The sequence below is a fragment of the Alexandromys fortis genome, unplaced genomic scaffold (assembly GCF_014885135.2).
Source record: "Alexandromys fortis isolate MF-2015 unplaced genomic scaffold, M_Fortis_MF-2015_v1.1 scaffold_94, whole genome shotgun sequence".
NCBI lineage: Eukaryota > Metazoa > Chordata > Mammalia > Rodentia > Cricetidae > Alexandromys > Alexandromys fortis.
In genome coordinates this window covers 2,491,789-2,512,770 of record NW_026067979.1, presented here as the reverse complement: position 1 = coordinate 2,512,770, position 20,982 = coordinate 2,491,789, and the positions used below count along the sequence as shown (strand labels likewise).

General features: G+C 44.7%; 1 protein-coding gene across 16 annotated transcripts in view; it reads left to right on the top strand.

Annotated features, from left to right (window-relative positions):
- Positions 1 to 20,982, top strand: part of Znf532 (zinc finger protein 532) — a 96,767-nt gene that overhangs the window by 46,260 nt on the left and 29,525 nt on the right. For 15 of the 16 annotated variants that reach the window (XM_050157869.1, XM_050157863.1, XM_050157867.1 and 12 more), the window contains 3 exons: positions 7,290 to 7,471; positions 12,328 to 12,504; positions 19,709 to 19,871. The exons of the other annotated variant lie outside the window; for it this stretch is intronic. In XM_050157869.1, the coding sequence (XP_050013826.1) occupies positions 7,290 to 7,471; positions 12,328 to 12,504; positions 19,709 to 19,871 (522 nt within the window). The remainder of the gene's footprint in view (positions 1 to 7,289; positions 7,472 to 12,327; positions 12,505 to 19,708; positions 19,872 to 20,982) is intronic. 16 annotated transcript variants of the gene reach the window in all.

Genomic DNA, 20,982 nt, shown 5'->3' with positions numbered 1-20,982 from the left:
AGGTGGCTTAGCAGTTAAGAGGACTTGCTGCCTTGCATAGGATCCTGGCTTGTTTCTCACCCATACAGCAACTCACACCTACTAAACTCTAGTTCCAGGCCATATGGTGCCCTCTTCTGACCTCTGAGTACTGCACACACATGGTGCGCATACATGCATGCTGAACACTCATACACATTAAGATTAAATATTTAAAAATGTGTTTGTGCTCATGTACACCCGTACCTGTGTTCATGCACGTGTGTGTGCCTTCAAGGGGTTGGCAGCTGGTATTTCCTTATTGCTCTCCACCTTACTAGAGTGCTTCATGTACACATGCATGTATGTCCTCTGTGCATGTCCGGTGCCTATGTGGGTGCTGGGGATTGAAACTAGGGCCACTGCAAGAGCAGCAAGTGCTCTTAAGAGCTGAGCCGTTTCCCCAGGCCCCCCTCCACCTTCTACCTCATTGTCTTCCATGGGAAGCAGGAGTAGCCTCATTTGCTGCCACAGAGAAATCCTGTCAGCCCTGTGGCAGGAAATAACGTTAAAAGTATAAAGTAGTTTGAGCAGCACATTGGCATCGTTATGGCCTGAGTCTTTTAGCCCTCAAACAGCCTCCCCCCGTTTATTTAGGTCTTTAATTGCTTGTGCTTTCCAGCATGTCAGTTCTGTTCGTGTTTTCGTAGGTTTTGGTTGCTTCATCGATTGACCAGTCGGTCAGTTGTTTGTGCTACTGGGGATGAAACCCAGAGCTCCAGAGGTACCCAAAGTACATCCCCAGCTGAAATTCATTATTTTAAAACAATATAATTTTGGTGTGCACAAATTCATTGATAGTATGTGGAGAAATTAATGTTGTCTATTATTGTGTATCTTGTGATTCTCTTGAACTTCCTGGCTTCAGAGTTTGAGGGGTTCAGCTACTGATTTCTCAGGCATGGGAATAACCACACCCATGGAGTGGGTGTACCTGGCCAGGCATGTGCAGGACCCTTTTGCTGTTGTGCAAATATTACTATGTTGAGGTCCTCTCGTATCTGTATTCATGTATGTTCTATTTGGGTCTTCTCTTTGCCTGGCCCATTTCCACCTCAGCCCCATCTTTTAGGGGATAACTTCCTTTCTTCCCCCACATGGCCTGTGAATGCCTTCAGCCTTTCTCCTGAGCTCTCAGCTATTTTGAGTAGCTCGGCCCTGGCCCCCCTCATTCTCTTTCTTCCCAGTGCTGGGGATGGAACCAGAGCCTCCTCCGTGTTGTCTGTCTCTCCACCCCAGTGCTGTGCCCCCCCCCCCAGGTTTCCTGCCTTTTTATCTTCCCTCTTCTTTCTTACTTTTTGTCTCCTGTGTATTTTTAGAACAGACCTTTGGTTTCCCTGTGCTTCTGAACCCAGCAAGGCTTTCTCCTGAGAATGCTGCTGCGGCTGAGCGGGCCACGGCTCTCTTCACAGACGCCCGCTTGTGTGTGCAACCTTTGGGGACTGTGCCCATGTCACTTTGCTGACTCTGTTGTTCCTCCCTGTTCTATGAATCCTGTGCAGGAAACCTGCAGTCACCCAGGACAGCAGAACTCCTCTTTGTCAGGAGCTGGCACCTTGCTGAGCCATGGCCTGGCAGTCTCTGGAAGAGCCGGCTTGCCACACAGAGCTTCAGCACACTCCTTTGCCTTACACAGCTGTGTCCGTGCCTGAGACAGGGGATCTTAACATGTGCCGGAGGTGATGTGGTCCAGGAATCCCAGCACCTGCAGCTGAGGGAGAGGCTCTTGTTTCTTCACTGCAGCATGGGACTAAGCGAGCAGTGCAATGAACATGGAGCTGTGGGTAGGCCACACAACTTACTCATGCGCTCACATCACACTCAGACACACTCTTGCCCTCACACACACAGACTCCGATTCCTTCCTGCGCTCTCATGGACACAGACGCATGAACTCACTTATGCACTCACAGGCCACAGTTTGAGGCTCCTGATGCATATGCCTGCTTCAGGCACCTTGAGGTGGAGAGGCTGAGAAGCGTTCCTGTCAGTGAAAGGTTCAAGAACCGCTGCCTGCAGGTTTAGTAGTTGATGCTGGGATACACTGGAATGCCACGCTTCACCTCTTAGTAAAACATGGCTAAATTCAGTCAGCTGCAGGCTGGAAATGCATAGTGTAAGCTCTTAGTTGTTGAAGCGCCCTTTCTTTCTATAGGTTCCACAGTAGCCGTAAAATCAGAGATTGTAATCGGCCCTTTGGTACACTCTTATTTTGCTATTGGAAAAGCAAATGCCCAATTAGTGGCAGTGCTGGGACTGGGGCAAGTGGTCCTTCATTGCCAACTCATTGTCTCTCCTTCATTATGTTGCTGCCCAACACAGAAACTTAGGACTTTACAGTTGGGGACCTCAGTAGAAACTGGGGCTTGCATCCACATTATCCCCAGGTGCAGTAGCTGAAGGAGGTCTGTGTCCACATTGTCCCCGGAGTGCAGTAGCTGAAGGAGGTGTGCAATCTTCTGGGTCTTCATTTTGAGAAACTGAGCACTCATTTCAGTTTTAGGAACTTTCTGGGCATTACAGTTTTTCTTTTTAATATTTAAAATTATGTTTGTGTATGGTGTATGTGTACCACATGCATGCTCGGTGCCCACAGTGGTTGGAAGAGAGCACTGGATCCCCTGGAACTGGAGTCTCTAATGGGTGTAAGTGGACATGGGTTCTTTTAACTATTGAGCTACTTCTCGAGCCCCTCTGAGCAATTACAAAAATTATTTTATGTTTTGGAGCTGGTGAGATGGTTCAGCAGGATGTGCCTGCCACACCAAGCTTGAGGATCTGAGTTCATCCCTGGAATCTACGTACTGGAAGGAAAGAACCAGGCCCTCCCGCCATTGTTCTCTGATCTCCACACGAATGCCTGTATTCCTATACCTACATGTGCGTATGTGTGTGTGTGTGTGTGTGCGTGTGTGCTAAACCCTGGAGGTACCGTCAGTTGTGAGCTGCCTGGTTCTGGAATCTGCAGTCTCAGCAAGAGCAGTGTGTGCTTTTAACTGCTGAGCCATCTCTTCAGTTCCCTTTCTGGGAATCTTTAACACGGCATACTATACATTAAATTCTTTCGAGCAGTATCTGCCTGTTCTCATCTCTAGATAAACTGTTCTCAGGTGCAGAAGTGTTGGAGCATCCTGCCCCACCCCTTCATTATCAGAAGACTAAGTTTCCTTCCTCCACTTTTCTTATTCACCCTCTTCCCTCGCCATGTTGGAGACTAAACGAGGCCTTAGGCACGCTAGGCAAGTGTCTGATTGCTGAGTTACACTCACAGCCTTTGGGTTTTTTTTTTTTTTTTTTTTTTTTTTTTTAGAAAGGCTCTAGCTGTTACTCAGGCTGCACTTGAACTCACGATCCCCTTGCCCAAATGCAGGGTTTACAGATGTGGGCCACTGGCTTTCAGCTGAAGACTTTCAGGCACTGCTCCCTAGACTGCTAATTTCGTCTTGTTCAGACTAGTTCTGCCCCGGTTTTGGTAGTGTTACCAACTCTTAACAAATGTGCTTCCTCTAGAAGCAGTCCCCTGAGCGGATCTCGTGTGACTGCCTACAATGTCAGTTAGTCAGCTCTGGATGCCTCGTGGCAAGTGGCTTGGAAACAACTGCTAACCAGCTAGCTCTGGGGACAAAGGATACCTGTAGTCAGGATGTGACGCATGCCTTGTCACCCTCTTTTAAGCGAGACTGGGAGTAAAGCATTTTCTGTTCTCTTCTAATTATGACAATGTGAAAGCCAGGAAAGAAGCTGCTAAGCTTCATTATGACCACTAAAAGCATCATCTTACCATCATGCCATTTACAGAACTGGTAAAGGCACAGGCATTGACTTAGCTGGGCCCCCGCTGAGCTGCAGTGTCTGGCTTTTGGCCTGGGTGTTTTGCAAGCCCTAGGTCTATTTGCTTTACCTGTGAGAGGTGCTTTGTGTGGTTGTGGTCTCTAGCTTCGCTCACCCTTCCCCTTTTACTTTTCTCAGGCTCTATTTCTCCCTAAAAGAACAAATTGAGACAAAGACTTGTATTCCTTGTTGCTCAGGTAATTCCTCACGTGTGCGGAGGGCGCTGAGTCCCCCAGTCCAGCTTCTTAACAGGACATCCGGCTCCACCCCTCCTCCAGCCTCTGTTGTTATGCCAGCTGTCAACTCCGGCCTCCGCTGGCTGCCGGCCCATCAGGCTCAGAAAGGACTGTGACCTTTTCAACTCCCTTTCACTGGGCTTCTAGTGCCTGCTGTACTACTATTGACAAGTAAAATTAGTTGAAAAATCATTCCCTGAGCAAACAAAACTGCCCCAGAGAAGAAATTCGCTGCTTCCTACCTGGTCATCAAAACCTTTATGCATGTTTCGATGGCACTCAGCCTAATGTTGAGAGACATAAATCCACGTGCATGCGTTTCTTCTCTTTTGTTCTCTTTCTGAGCCATGCACTACTGGGCTAGACTGCCACATCTTCTGAGTTGCCTAGCAGCCGTAGTTGGTGCCAATTAGGAAAACTTTATTTGACTTAAGCAAAAAGGAAGGGAAAACCAGACCACAAAGACTCTGTTTGCTCTCCTGTGCTCAGTGTGTCCTCTGGGTCCAGACAATGTGCATTTTGTCACGGATTCAGAGCATCCCAGAGAGCTGGTGGAATCTCTACTGTCTGCAGCAAGGACAGTTATGCAATTTGAGGCTGCATGGTTAAGGAAACAATGCCATGTGAGTTCAGAAACATGGGTACTATGCAAACATCAAGGAGGAGAGTGCTTTGGACCGAAATGGAATGGAGGTGAGGCATGCAGCAATTAGCCGAGAGAGAAACATAGGGGTAGTGTGGGTATGTGCACAGATGTGTGTGCACCTGTATAAACTGAAGGTAAGAGTCCTGCATGTCCACTGTGATCTCTGACCACATCCTCCCTTTTCAAGAACTCCATGATTGAACGCATTTGATTCGAGGCTGGAGTCCTTTTTTCTTTACTTCTGGGTCTGATACGGGTGGGAGCCTCAGCTGGTGGCTGTCCACGGTTGGGAAAGAAGGAGTTGTGATAATGGTGATCTTGGGTGATAATCAGGTGATGAGCAGTTGCTCATTTTATATGTATTATATTGCTTGTCATTATTTCTTAATGGATGATAATGTAAGTCTTTTTGTTTTGTTTTTAGCTTTTATACAGCACATGACCCTTGTTCTTTTAAGTTTTCTTTTAGCTTTGTACTATTACAGAAGTAGTATAATCACGTTTTAGGTATGGGAGAAGCTATGGGGAAAGAGAAACTAATTTGTTGTCTTAACATAAACGGGTCATCTTTGACATTCAGGTTTATTTGTTCGTGTTTCTCAACTCTGTGTTTTTGTGATGGTTCAGTTCATGTGATCCCATTCCACTCTTTCCACTGCCTTTCCACCCAAGCCTGATTGATCCTGGTCCTTGCCTTAGTAGCAGTGGGTATAGAACACATTTCTTACGTCATTAAATCTATTTCCTCTTCTGTAAAATGAAGGTATTATTGACCTCATAGATTATGAGAAATAAATGATACAATGTATTTTATCTATATTAAGTTCCTAATGTATTGAAAGAACTTAATTCACTGCTTGAGTCATGGTGAAATGAAACCAATCCATACCTAAATCTATATTAATATCTCTCTATATACATGAGTATGTGTGTATATACACCTATGAATGTGTGCATATGTGAATGTGGAGACATATATGTATAATGTTTTTTGACTTATTTTAGAATTGAAAGTAAGTGCACACCAAGATGCCTCCATAATTCTCCCTGGGATGATGGCTGTGGAGAAGGTGGAAGCCTGTAGTTCATAGTGAGTGATTGCCAATGACTATGTAATGCTAGTGGGCTCTTGTAACTAGGACTCTGTTGACTGGTTCCGTTGTTGTGCATGTTAGTGACGTTAAACTCATCAGCACTGCCTGTAATGCTCTCATTTTGTGTTTACAATAAACATGTCATGGGATAAAGCTTGTATTTCAGTCCTTTCAGGAGAAAAACCAAGAAGTAATTGTCTTTCTTTCTCTTGTGGTTTTTTGAGACAGGATTTTACTGTGTAGCTTTAGCTGCCCTGGAACTTGTTCTGTAGATCAGGCTGGCCTCCAACTTACAGAGATCTGCCTGCCTCTGCTTCCTGAGTGCTGGGGTTAAATGTGCACCACCACTGCCTGGCAAGAAATAATTTTCAAGTGAGTTTTCTTTTTTTCTTAGCATAAGTCACTTCAGAACTTAAATTTTTGGGCTTAATTGGAGATAACTATGAAGAATTAATAATATTTTTTTAAACTGCTGTCAATCTGAAAGAGTGTTTTTAATCTCAGAAGAATCTATAGTTTGAGGCTTTCTTTGACTTTAATGCAGATGGTTTATTTTAGAATGCAAGAGGTACTTGGTTTTGCACAAATGTCTGAAAAGTATGAATTTTATCTCTCATTCTGTTGGATTTGTTTTGAGGATGGTAGTCAGTTTATATTAACTGAGTATTTTTGTTTATGTTTTAAAAATATATTTATACTTATATTTAAGGGGATGGATGGAGGATAGGATAGAGTATTTGGGTTTTTTTGATAATTAAATATTTTTCTTCAAAGAAGATCTCAGTCTTTTTTTGTCTTTCTTTTAATACAGTCAGATTTTAAGATTTGTAAAATTCCTTATGCTCTGCAAATTTCAATTTAATATCCAAATTTATGTATCTGAGCTTGAGTTTTTTTATTTTTTATGATTATAAATCATATTATGGCCAGTTCATCCATTGAAGGCCAACTTAAGTACCAAAAGAAAACCAATTCCTAAACCATCCCTTTCGTGTTCCCGAATTTAAGATTTAAATAGTTAACTGACTGGGAAATAAGAAGAAACTGGATTAGCCTGGGTCAATTTCTACTGCCCTGAGGCAAGTTCTGGATTGTAGGAGCTACCTGTCCTGTTGGCCTGTGAGCTCTGTAACGTGTAGCAGGATTAACCTGCCAACACAGTTTGCAAGAGGACCTCTGCTGTGGACAAAGATGCTAACGAAACAGGACTGGACGCATCTGAAGCTGGTGTTTGCTTTAGCTCACACTGGCGTGAGCCTGCCTCTGTCATTCTAATCATTTTTATTTTACAGGGTGAAAACGTTTCTGTTAAACATGTAGTCTTCAGGTTTGCTCTTCCTTGGGTTTGGCCATTTATAGCAGTGTTTAAAATGAGACGCATAACTACTGTACAGCTTAACTAAGGAACTTGCATATAGCCATGCTTAGCAGGACCAATCGTGTTTCCCCCTTTGGTTTGTTTAGAAGACTTGCACTGTCTGCCAGATGCTGCTTCCTAACCAGTGCAGCCATGCTTCACACCAGAGAATCCATCAGCACAAATCTCCCTACACCTGCCCCGAGTGCGGGGCCATCTGCAGGTCGGTGCACTTCCAGACCCACGTCACCAAGAACTGTCTGCACTACACACGGAGAGTTGGTTTTCGGTCAGTATGTTGTTCACTTCTGTGCAAGTCGTTCACTGATAACTGCACTACGATTTGGAGGGCTCGTGCACATACATAGTTCTCAGGGTTATCTGGTCAGAGGTACTCCAGCACACAGATCCTCTGGGGACTTAGCTCATTTGTAGTAGAGGAGGATCTATTTGAATCCGAGTTTGATGTCACGTTGGCCTTGCCAGTCCATACAGATGAGAATAAATGGGTGATCCTTTTAGGTGAATGTGCTTATTCAGGGCTTGGCCATGACGGACAGCCTTTGTAGCCCTCCCCCCACCCCTGCACGTATGTTTTTGCATTCCCTGTATTTATCCCCTGCAGGAACACCATGCACCTCTTATTAGTCCCTCTCTAATAATACACACATGATGAATTGCTGGAACCACACAGAAGGGTCAGGTGAACATCTTTTCTAACATCAGTCTTTGGAGGAGCCTCACCTCCAAAAGTCCTTCCCTTCTGCCTCCTCCACCTCAGTTCCGGCCCTTTCATCTTTTCACTGGCCCCGGAGATTCCCAGATGTGTACTTTTTGACATCTGGCCACTTTGATGTTAATTTATCCAGCGTCAGGTGATGATATACTTTGTTCTCAGGCTTTGTTACCTTCTTAAATGTGCTCTCATCCCACTTACCCTCGCCCTGATGAAAACTCCAGGGACTCTGTCGTGGGTGACGTGTCTTTGTTTTAGCAGATGTTTTACTGTGGCATGTTTGTCTTACTGTGTTTGGTTGGACTGTTAATGTGTAGTGGTTTTCTTAGTTGTAATTCCGTCACACGTTTCATAAAGATGAGGTAGCATTGGTGTGGTTTGATGATTTTATTTCATTAAAGATTTATTGATTATGTATACAGTGTTCTGCCTGATGTATGTCTGCAAGCCAGAAAAGGGCACCAGATCTCATTATGGATGTTTGTGAGCTGCCATATGGGTGCTGGGAATTGAACTCAGGACGTCTGGAAGAACAGCCAGTGCTCTTAACTGCTGAGCCATATCTCCAGCCCCCTTTATTTCATTTTAGTTTATGTTCCAGGATCACTAATTCTTGGGTGGTTCTGCCCAATTGTCTTTCTTTTTGTTCCCCCTCCTAAGATTAATTATTTTGTGCACAGGTGTTTTTCCTGCTTGCATGCACGTCTGTTTACCATGCATGTGTATTGTCTAAGGGAGCCAGAAGAGGACCTCAGCTCTCTTGAACCTTGAGTTACAAATGATGTTAGCTAACATGTGGGGTGCTTGGAATTGAACTAGGGTTCTCTTGAAGAAGAGCCTTTGCTCTTAACTGCTAAGCAATCTCTCTAGCTCCCCTCTGCTCAGTTTTCTAACATTAAAATATGAGAGATTCTTGTTTCTAATTATCTGCCTTCCAATGTGTAGTGTACAAATGCTTTATGGATTGAGCTCTAACCTGGTAGGAAACCTTTAGTTGAGAAAACAAGAAACCAGGTTTTTTCTTTGTGCTTGATTTGTCTTGTGTGAGATTCTTGTGTCCTCTCCTCTGTGTACCCTGTAATGTGGGGGGTGACTTGCCTCCAACCCTCTGAGATGTGACGGTTAAACTGATGGTGCACAGACCCACGCAGAACAGTACTTTGGTCTTACCACATGCTTGGAAACTGTGAGGGGATCCTGTGCACAGCCCGGGAGAGCAGCTGCGCAGCTTGAGCGCTTGCTGCTGTTCTCTGCTGAATGCTGGGTGTTCCCACAGATTTCCTTTCAGTGAAACCAAGGCTAGATTGGGATGAAGGGGACAGCCTTCTGCACTGAGGTATCCCTGGTATCTTCCCCAAGTTAAGACAGAAGGTTCACATGCAGGCTGAAAGCCTAATCTTTCTGGGAGAAGACTGTTCTGCCCTTTGCTTGCCCCAGGCAGACTTGCTTAAATTGGGTGCTTTCAATTTTACAGTTTGAATTTTATCAAGTTTTTATTAAGTGTAGATTTTCCCAACTAGACTGGAGGGTATACAGACTGTGGAAACATCATGCTTGTGGGTTTTCTGTATTTGCTTTTAACACAGGGTCCTACTATTATACTCTGATTGTCTTGGAACTTGCTGTGCAGACAAGACAAGGCTGGCCTCACTTCTGAACCTAACTCCAGAGCTCGGGTTATTGATCAACATCACTGCACCCATTCCCCTTGTTAGTTTATTGTGAAGTTCAGTTCATGTTGACTTCTTTAGAAAAGATACAAAAACTTAAACATTTTTCTTGCTTAACCCCCCCTCCCTTTTTGGTGAAGGGTTTTACACTAGTCCAGGCTGACCTGAATCAGAACAAGAGTTCAGCCTGGGATTAGAGACCGGTGCTACCATGCCCAGTCCTCCTGCTATCTTAAATAATGGGTAGTTGATGCTTTTTGACTGGGTTTGGCAGCCTGTTGGTCCTGCCCTGTTTGTCTGTGTCTCTCTCATCTCTGTCATCTCTCTCTTGTCTCTGTAGTTAATCATTTTGTCTATGATCTTTTTGTAGTCAGGGCTCCCACTCCTGCCTCTGTTCCTTCCTAGGCAGGTGCTTGCTTAGCTTTTGATCCTATATTGTATCTCTTAAATATTGATGGCCATGCCTGGATCCTGCTTCACTTGTAAATGTCAATTATGGATAAAAGTCAAATATTTTCTGAACTTTCCTGCCTCCTAATAACATGCATTTAAAAAGAGATTATTGTTGGATTGTATAATGTAAATCTTTTTGTTTTGTTTTTCAAGACAGGGTTTCTCTGTGTAGCTTTGGTGCCTGTCCTGGAACTAGCTCTTGTAGACCAGGCTGGTCTGAAACTCACAGAGATCCACCTGCCTCTGCCTCCCGAGTGCTGGGAATAAAGGCATGTGCCACCACTGCCCAGCGTAAACCTTTTTTAAATTAAAAATAAATAATAAAGAGAGCTAGGCATGTTGGCAAATGCATGCCATTCCAGAACGTTGAAAGCAGATGCTTAGTAGCATTGTGGTGCCATAAGGTGTCTTTGAAATTCCGTGTTCCATGTGCCCGCTTTACTTGTCGTTGTCGTTGGCCTCTGTTGCCCTAAACCTCTTCTGTCCCTTTTCTTCTCTCTATTTTCCCTTGACTTCTGTGATACCCTTTAGACTGAGTCCCTGTCATGTCTGCTGCTAACTTAAAAACCATATTTTACTTTGTTTGCAGCCTATGAGGCTTTTCTCTTGCTCCACGTGCAAGAACATCTGGGGCATTAGTGTGCCTTTCTTCACTTCTGTTCGTCTTGGGTTTTTTTCTTGAGATAAAGAGTCTAGTCCCATGTTTGGCGGGAAGATGTGTGTGGTCTGTGATGAAATATACCCGTGGGCAGCATTTGGTTGGCACTGGAACAGGTGGAAACATCAGGCCCCAGTGCCAGATTCTAGCATCTGTCTAAAGTTAGGCTTCCCCGGATGCATTAGATGGATCTCATCAGCTGGCCATCCTCCCTAAGGCCAGGAACCTGGGGAGCTTGCAGAACTCTGACCAAGACCTCATCCCCCCACTTGGTTTGTAGTCACTAGCTTCTAGGGGAAGGTGGGACTAGAAATGACCTGTCCAGTGTTTTATCTTACAAACAGGCAACTGCAGACTTTAGGAGCATTAGGTGGGGCCTGGAAGAATTCCAGTATGCTTGGCTGACTCTTGTATTGAGATAGTGTCCCTGTTGGTAGACAGCCAATCTTTCTTGTTGTCCACTTAAACAGTGTTTTAGTTTCTATGTTGGTGACCACTGTGCCTTAAGACCGTAAACCTGAGAACACACCGTGATTTTCTAACGAAGCCTGCAAAGCCTTCTATGGTGTGTTCTGTAGAACACACACCCTCTGTGTGGTTTTCCAGGAGTTACTCCATGAGTCCATGTGTACCTCTAAGCCTAGAAGGGCAGAAGTGTCAGTCTGGCGTGGTGTACTGGAGGGCAGGCCCTGTCCGCAGATTTCTTTCCCAGGTGACTTGCATATGCACGACTAGGAGCATGTGTGTTGAGTCACATGCGAGACGTGTTCTCAGATGGCTCCCAAGAGCCGTGGTGAACATTCTTAAATGTTTTCCGTATGTGAGTCAAGAAGAAAGAGTCTATCATCAAATGGAGGTGTTACAAGTATTGCTGCGAGTCCCTGTGCAAAGATGGTGATCTGGGGATGGGGTGACCCAGTTTTGAAGATTTCCTATGGGATTAAGTCTTAGCAGGGAATGAGCTAATTGTCATACTTAGAAATTCAGAAGCTTGGAGCCAGTTGTTGGAGATGCTGATTTTTCAGAAGCTTGTGTTGATGTAGTTTAAAGACCGAATACAAGCACGGCCAGGCTGTTTTCTAGCAGACAGAACAAACACACAGGTGCTGACTTCCACCACCATCTGGGTCACCATGTGGCGCTAAATATTGACCACATCAGTGTGTGCCATGAGACCATGGGCCATGCCCTCTTCATGTGCCCCTCCTCCCTGTGTTGAGGGCATGTAGGTGTAGATCCCAAGACCTCTTCCCTTGGACAGATCTAGGGCAGGTGGGAACATCAGGCCCTAGTGTTAGTCCAGTACATAAACGTCCTTCCCCAGCCCAGGATCCCCAGGTTCTTGCTGTGTCCCTCATGGCCTGTTGGCCTTCCTGTATACATCCTTCCTCAAAACGTTAAAGATGCTCCAAACACTGACCATTTGTACATTAATCTTCTTTGTGATCTTTCCTATTGAACACACAAAATTAACTTTACTCTGTTGCAAGCCGAAGAGGCAAAGTACTTTCCAAAAGCCATGAGGAACCCCTGTGGGCTGAAATCCGCTCATTTCACCCTGTCCACGCAGCGATGTCGCTCACGGTGTTGGGTGGTCTGTGCTAATGACAGTGTTGTTTCTCTGACAGATGTGTACATTGCAATGTTGTGTACTCTGATGTGGCCGCACTGAAGTCTCACATTCAAGGCTCTCACTGTGAAGTCTTCTACAAGTGCCCTATCTGTCCAATGGCGTTTAAGTCCGCCCCAAGTACACACTCCCACGCCTACACGCAGCATCCTGGCATCAAGATAGGCGAACCAAAGTAAGTTACCCGTGGCTGAGTTTTACTCTGCTGCCGTAGTGTCATTGAGAGGAGGGTGTCATTGCAGTAAATAAGATGTAAGGTCTGAGCATGTGTCGGCTATGTTGGTTTTTGATGTGTGGCGTTCTGCTCATTGCTCACCAAGTCATTGTACTTTTTCCAGCTAAAGTCTTTGTCCCCAAATGTCACCTGTTATTCATGCACTTAGCATCAGTTTCTGTTCAACAAATGAATACCTACCCATTTTATCCTTAAGATGGTTTTTACCAAGTAAGTTTTAGGAAATTTGTAAACTATAAACCAGAAAACTCAGACAGTGTTGTGTCCAGTGTTGCCATTATTTGTTTATTGTAGGGTACACTTCTCCAGCAATGTTCAAAAGGCCAAGTCAGCTTGAGACACTAGTTACTCAATTGAACTTCAGAGCTAGGACAAGTCTTGATTAGGGGAAGTAAATCTAGTTTTGCTTCATGCTGTTCTTGCTTTAGGACTGGTGAACAGGTAGGGCTGGCTACCTGCCTGCCTGCTGCAGGGGTCAGTCAGCAGCAGGGAGGGGGAATGTGGGCACAGGGGCGGGTCAGAGTTCCTACAGCTGCCAGTTGTGAAGTTGACTGTTTCTTGTCTCAGCCTCTCCTGTAAGTGCGGGTCATGCTTGTGCCCCAGAGTCTGAGTGAGATTCGAATAGGGTGATGTGACTGAAATGTGTGCCCTGAGGAGCCTGTTTGGGGTGTGGAGCATGGTTTCTGTATTCGCTCTCTCCCTCTTCGTGTGCACACAGTGTGCCTGGTGGTGGTCATTATGGTCGTGAAATATAATGATTATGGAGGCCAGATTGGCTATCCCAGTATTTTGATGAGTGTGTGTGTGTGTGTGTATGTGTGTGTGTGTGTGTGTGTGTGTGTGTGTGTAACTCCATTATTAAAGATCCATAAGGGAAAGAGATGTCGATATGCAGTATAATACCTGCACTTCTTTATGTCTAGGGTTTTTTTTTTTTGATTGAGTATATACAAATGACTGTTTACTAAAGCAGTGTTAAAAATCTATTTATTCCAATAGGTCTTCTCCCTGATGGTTTGTGCATTGATCCTTAAAGGGAGGCTAATTACAATTAGAGGATTTGAATTCCAGTGATGTCTTCACACAGAGACAGGGATTAGTGAGATTAATGCATGTGTTTCCAGCGCTCGTGATGGGAAATTTGTGAATATTTACAGCCTTTGTTTGCCTTGTGATGAATATAGCCACTTGATTCTTCACTCAAATAAGTCCCATATTCTGTCTGACAGTAATTGTAAAACTGGGAGGATAGTAGATTATTAAGACAAGTTAAGACAGTGTTGTCACGTTTGAGTACAGTGGTCTAGAATCCTCATAGCTTCACCTACAGGACACACTTTACAGGTGCAGTAGCCACGCGCCCTTTATCTACTGTTTTTAATTTCTGTAACTTTCACTAACCAAGATCAGCTGTGAACTGAAATTATTAAACGGAAATTCCAGAAGTAAACAATCTGTGGGTCTAGATTATACACTGTGTCCCAGGATTTCTTTATCACACCTGCATCTCTTTGTCCAGTGTGTCTACTGCATCCACTGCCTGCCCACTAGACAGTTAGCTCGGCTGTCTAACTGACGGTTGTGATATTGCACGAAGTCTTGTGTGCAGGTAGCCCTGAGTGCACATCATAATGGCCCCAAAGTGGAAGAGTAATGGTGCCAGCCCTTCCTAGAGAGGAAAGTGCCTCCTTTAAGTACAGAAGTGAAAGTTCTAGACCTTAGTAAAGAAACAGGAAACAGTCGTATGCTAAAATCCATGCTCTACCCGTGAGACAGTGCAGGAGAAAAGCGAAGTCAGTGCTAATCGTCTGTCAACCCCAACAAGGAGAAGTGACAAGCACGCCTCAGTGCTGTTGAGACTGCAAAGGTATCAAATTCGAGTGTTCAGTGTTTTTTGTGTGGCTTCCAGACCCCACTGGGGGGCCTTAGGATGGATCCCCCCTAGATAAGAGGGAAGTTGCATAGGAAAACATTGCTCTGATTTTTTTCCCCATCCCCTCTCACACAGGATTCAACTGTGTAGGCCAGGCTGACCTCCAGCTCTCTGCCCTCCCACCTCAGCCACTGGAGTGGGATTACAGGCACGCGAGACCACTCCTAGCTTTATTCTTCTGTCTTCTTTCTTTTTTACTATCAGGGTTCTTTAATAAGCCACTGTGTTTTACACTGTAAAATAGAAATAGCACACTGACGACATGGAAGACAGAAGCCCCAGACCAGTGCAGCTCTGTTTGAGCAGCATTACCTTGGTGCTCGTCCGGTCTTCAGTCCTCAGCTTTTGGCTGAGTCCAGCCCTGCCTGAACCCTCGCTTTGCAGGGTGTGCCACTTCAACTTTGTGGGGTTTCAGGCCTGTGGTGCTTACTGTGCCTGCGATAGTGCCCCTCGCACCACCTCACCCTTTCAAGCTACTGTAAAACTTCTTATCCTGTGGCCAATTTGGGGTCATCTTGGAATTAACTAAAAAGAAGCCGATTTTTCTTGAGTCAGAACCTTCTGGTGCTGACCCCGGCAGCAGTGTTTGGATGGCCGTGGTTATACAAGCAGCTCAAATTACCCAAGTGACTGTGTCAGTGTCCACCTTACTCCCATTTTCTATCCTGAGTATGTAGACATCTGAGCGTATACCAAAAGTCCTACAGTTTTGACACTTCAGTTTGCAAAGCACCAGGCAAGCTGTAACATGTTTGTTGTGCCCCACATACCGCTGTAAGCACTGTTTGCTCTTTCTCTTCTTGTTTCCCAGGATGTGAGTGGACATATTTCCACTGCTGTCTTAAAGGGCACTTTGAACTCTTAATAATTGCTGGGTAATTTATTTCATTTTAAGCACATGACAGTTCCCAAGTTAAGAGCTATATAAGAGACAGATTTGGAACAAGCCCCTGAGAAGTAAGGCCTATAGTATTACACTATTAGCATGGAAGGGGACCCCCTAGGTCCTGGGAAAGAGAACTCAGCACCAAAATTTATTTATTTATTTATTTATTTATTTATTTATTTATTTATTTATGACATCAAACAAATGGCCTCAGGTCTCTGACTCTTACTGTGCCACGTGGGACCAGGAGGTAATGTCAGTTTACCTCGGCAGGGCTACGAGAACCAGCCACAGTGTGGAGATCAGTGCTTCATGTGCCTGTGGTGTTTAATCAGCTGCTCACATCGGAATCTCAGGGCTTAGAGCTCCAACTTAATTGTTTTTGTATCCCACACGTGTACAGCAGTGTCCAAGGAGCTGGCTGGGCCTGTTGTCTGCTTTGATATCCTCCTACCCAAAATGGTCTGGCTGTCCAGTCCCTCATGTTTCCCAGCTCCAAATTATTCCCACCCCAACATACACACACTGCGGACTTGAGGGCCCCCGCTTGCTGATCTCTGCCTTTGTCCCTCCCACCCCCAGTTTGGGAAGCCTCCCCATTTCTCCCATAGCAGACTGTTTTCTCTCAGGCCTTCCCACTGTCACTGCGAAGTTTGCTTCATGTTCATAATTTGTTCTTAAAGCCGTGCTTGTGATTCGTGGTAGCTTTGTCCTTTGCTGTTTCTAGTTTTTAGCAGCTACTTAGTAGTTACTGCTACTTTTAATGGTTCTTGCCCCACAAAAATGTTGTCAGTGTGTACTGAGAACTCAGGGGTGCCTTCGCTCAGAGTCCTGGTTGCTGGCATTTTTACACGACCTGGTCCAGCTCATAACCACTCTCCTCATCCTTGGAGTAACAGGACATTATGACCTGTTACCTCAGCGTGTTCTTCCCTTTACAAAAGCACACTCGTAAAAGTCATGAGTGCACAGCCCCTGGTCAGGCCAGTGTTGCTCACTGTGCCAGCCAGTTCACAGATTGGATTTTGGATTCAGATTGTTCCAGCTGCCTAGACACCTCCGCCCCTCACGAAAAAAAAAAAAAAAAAAAAAGAAAGAAAAGAAAAAAAGGAAAAGAAGAAAAAGCAGCTTTTCTTTCTGGAATGGCCTTCCCTATCTGTTCTTGGTTTCTCGGACTCAGCCCAGAACCTGCTCTCGTCATCTGGAATCCTGCAGCATGAGACTGCGCATCTTCTCTGTGGGCCACACTGGGACTCAGCCAGTAGTCAGTCACCTTTCTCAGTAGTGGTACTGTCGGCTTCCGTTGAGCCTGTTGGTTGTGCCGTATTTCTCACGCCTTTCCCCTTTACAGTCCTTAGTGCTTTTGTTTTGCTTTTTAAGATGAGGTTTTGCTGTGTAGTCAGGATAGCCTGTGTCTAGTCAGGATAGCCTAGAACGCACCGCCTCTCTGCCTTTGGAGGGATCATAGAAGCTTATCAGTGCTTTTGGCTCCTCATAACATATCAACAGCTTGTTCCTCAGCTTCCTCAACAGATGCAAAGTAGCTCTATCATCTTTGGCTTCATATCTTTCCCCAAGAGAATGTACCATGAAGAAAATGAGAGCCATACCTGTTTTTTTTCTAAGATTTATTTTTAATCATGTATGTGTGTGTGTGTGTGTGTAATGTCTATGCACATGTGTGTGGATACATGCATTACCAGAGGGGTTGAATCTTCCTGGAGCCGGAGTTAGGAGCAGCTGTGAGCTGCTTGATGTGGGTGCTAGGAACTCTAGTCCTTTAGAAGAACAGTGCAGACTCTTAATAACTGAGCCATCTCTCTGGTCCCGTGCCTGGTTTTATGAAGTTCTGAGAAACAGAATCCTAAGTGAATAGTCAGTCCAACTAGTAAATCTCAGTGCTTCTCTTAAAACTCTTCTCCCTGCCCCCCTCATTTGTTTGGGGAACTCTCTTTACAGACCAGTCTGGCCTTGAACTCACATATTTTTTTTAAACTAATTTTTTAAGTGGACATACAAAGTGACAGGTCTCATTATGGCATTTCCATATAGACAGTATTATGAGGCTGTTCTTTTTAAAGGATTTAGTTTTAATTTTTAATTTTGTGTGTGTGTGTGTGTGTGTGTATTCATGTATGTGAGTGCAGGAAGCCAGAGATCCCCTGGAGCTAGGCTTAACAGGCAGTTGTGAGCTGCCTGACACGGGACCATGCTGAAACCAAGCTTGGGTCTTCTGCAAGTGTGTTACATACTCCGAGCTGCTTAGCCATCCCTGCAACCCAGACACTATTCTTTTGTCAAATGACTGTGTTTTGATTATGGGAAACCCGTAAGATAAAGATAAACAGAATAATAGAGCATGCGCATACTACCCATCCCTAGAGGCAATGATAATTTTATACTTTCCTCTGCCTGTTAAGAAATGTGATCATGGGCTAGAGGGATGGCTCTGTGGTTACAAATTTCTCTTGCTCTTCCAGAGGACCTGGGTTCAGTTCCTAGCACTCATGTTTCAGAGGCTCCCAACTGCCTGTAAGTCCAGCTCCCAGGAATCCAACACCCTCTTCCGACCTCCAAGGACACTTGCATATGTGTGGCATATATGTATGGCATACACACACACACACACACACACACACACACACACACACACAATAAGTCACTAATAAAAAAGAAATGTGCCCATATCATAATATACTGCCTTGTTTGAATTTTCCTGAAAATCTTTGTCTTTTAAAGCTATGCTTACGTAGTTGCTCTGTGTGATTGTGTGATGCTTTATTCCACTGCACACTGAGACTTCGCCATGTAAGCAGTTTCAAACAGCGAGGAAGTGAGCATCCTTGGATACCTGCTGCTGTGATGTGAGACCTCACAGGGACCAGCGCTCAGCTGTGGTAGAAAAGCCTGCCAGCAATGAGCTGGATCTTTCTCCCCGTCTTCAATTGAAGGTGAAAAGTGACCAATTTGTCAAGACCTTGGAAAAACATGTGGCCTTCTAGTTAATTAGAAAGTCTTCTATGAGAGTTAAGCTAATTAATTAATTATTTAGAGGTAGTTTTGCTGTTTAGCCCTGACCAGGATGATATTTGCAGTATGCTGGGCTGCCCTATCTTCCCAAGTGCTGGGATTACAGACGTACGCCACCATGCTGGGCTAAATTACATTTTTTTTTTTCACACCATTGCCCAGTGGATTTTGCAGCCATATGAGGAGCTATCTTAGGAACACACCCAGAAAATACAGATAGGTTCATGGGGCTTTTTTTTTTTTTTGCCAGCTTTTCTGTACAGTTTTTTTAGTTAAATTTCTTTTCCCCTCTGACCTTTCTCTTCAGCCAGTTTGCCTTCTTTCCTCAGCTACTCACTAGTCTCTTTGAGCCTGTTCCGCAGTTCTTCAAAGGGGGCAGGTTCCGTAGGCCCTCCTTGAGGACCAGGGTGACCTAGGGCAGTTCATAAGGAAGGGACCACTGCTGTGTCCTAGCTGCATACAAGGGGAGTGTTGCATACACACCCCAGTGCCACCAAACACCCACCCCCAAGCTTCAGGTGAGGTCTAAGCGAGTGGAAGAGGTTTGTTGGGAATATTAATTTAAGGAGGTGGCTTTAGATTAGCATTTGGTATGGAAATAGTGTCTAGTGTACTGGTACTGAAAGCCATTTTTAGGAAGCATCAGGTCCTCCTGTGCTGTGTGTTTTCATCTTTTTATCTCTGTAATTGTGTACTGGTGTACAGTTTTCTGTGTGAGAATTGGTATAGAAAGGTTGATGTTCAAGTGTGAAATTGATGATTTTAAATGTAAACTCGGGGCAGGTTGTCCAGATACTAGAGCTTGGGTGTCTTTATTTCATTAATCTTTTTTTTTTTTTTTTAGTTAGGGCACCACCATTGAGTCGTACTGTTTTGTTTGACCTTACAAAAAAATTGCCCCCACATCCTTTTTCAGGCTAGAAGGCTACTGTTTGGTTGTATTGTCTTTTCAATCCTTGTTTAAAAGAGGGGAAAGAGGGCGGGAAGGAGAGAAATTGTGATTGTTTCTTGCTGTGTGTATCAGTTCTGGGAGATTTCGTACAAAAGCCTTGTGAGGCAGAAAACGGTCAGCTATTGAGATCTCTAAACAAATGTCGCTGAATGTGTCTTAGTCAGAATTGAAGACTTATCTGCAATTGAGAGATGCCAGTTGTCTTGAAAAGTTTGTATCACAGCTAAAATGTTCTTTGTGTTCTTTCAATGGCTTCTACCTCCCGAGTTCTTTAGATGCTAAGTCGTAGCTCCTTTGAGACAAGGCTGACTGACTGTATCTCGCTGCGCTTCTTCTGTTCTAGAGTAATCTATAAGTGTTCCATGTGCGACACTGTGTTCACCCTGCAGACCTTGCTGTATCGCCACTTTGACCAGCACATTGAAAACCAGAAGGTGTCTGTTTTCAAGTGTCCAGACTGTTCTCTTTTATATGCACAGAAGCAACTTATGATGGACCATATCAAGGTGTGTGTGCGCGTCTCTCCTCCCGTCTAAGTGAACTGCAGATACATGCATGGTCGTAGGGCCCTGGCTGAGCGGCAGGTTTCTGTAAAGCATGCTGCTACCTAGGGAAATAGATGGATATCGGCCCAGGACACAGGCTGTCCTTATGCACAGATAGCTTTGGGGTGCCATTTATCGAGGAGCCCTGCCTCCCAAAGACGCAGAGAAGGAGCTGGTGTGCATGCTCTGGTTTAAAAGAATAATGAGGTTATTAGGGCTCTTTTCATTTACATGAAAATGATGGCTTGAGTTTTCTTTAAGGAAATAAGGTTTATTTTTGTTTTAACCATGTGTATTTGTCAGTGTGCGGGTATATGCATGTGAGTGCCCGTGGAGACCAGACTTCAGATTCTCCTGGATCTGGAACAGGCAGTTGTAAATGGTGTGTGGTGGGTGCTGGGAATTGAACTCGGGTCTTCCGCAAGTGCATTATGTGCTCTTGACAGCTTCTGTAGTGTTCTGTTTTTAGAACTCTGTCATATGGAATTAGGAAACAGGACTTTTGATGAGTCTTGTTAATTTATACAAATATTAGTGCATTCAGAAAAATTGAGGTTTCCCCCTTGAAATCATATAAGCACTCAAATTTGCATTGTATTTGATTTAGTCTTTCATATTTTTCACTCTATAAAAAATAGCATGTAGTTTGGACATGATGGCACACACTTTGAATTGGTAGCAGAGGCAGGTGGAAGATCCCTGTGAGTTCAAGGCCAGCCTCGTCTACATGGCAAGTTCCAGACTAGCCAGGGCTGCATAGTTATCTTTTCTCCCCCCACCCCCAATTTTATGTTATGTGTATGTGTGTTTTGTCTGCATGTATGTATGGGCACTATATGCATGTCTGGTGCCCTCTGAGGTCAGAAGAGGGTATCAGTTCCCTTGAAACTGGAGTTATGGATGGTTGTGAGTCACCATGTAGGTGCTAGGAACCAAACCCAGGTCCTCTGCAAGAAAGTAAGTATTAAGTGCTCTTAGGCACTGAGCTGCTGGCTTTAAATACTTAGGGCAGACTGGGTGTTGGACCCGGGTGGGTGTTAGTGTAAGTGCCTTGTTTGGATGCTCGTCTCCA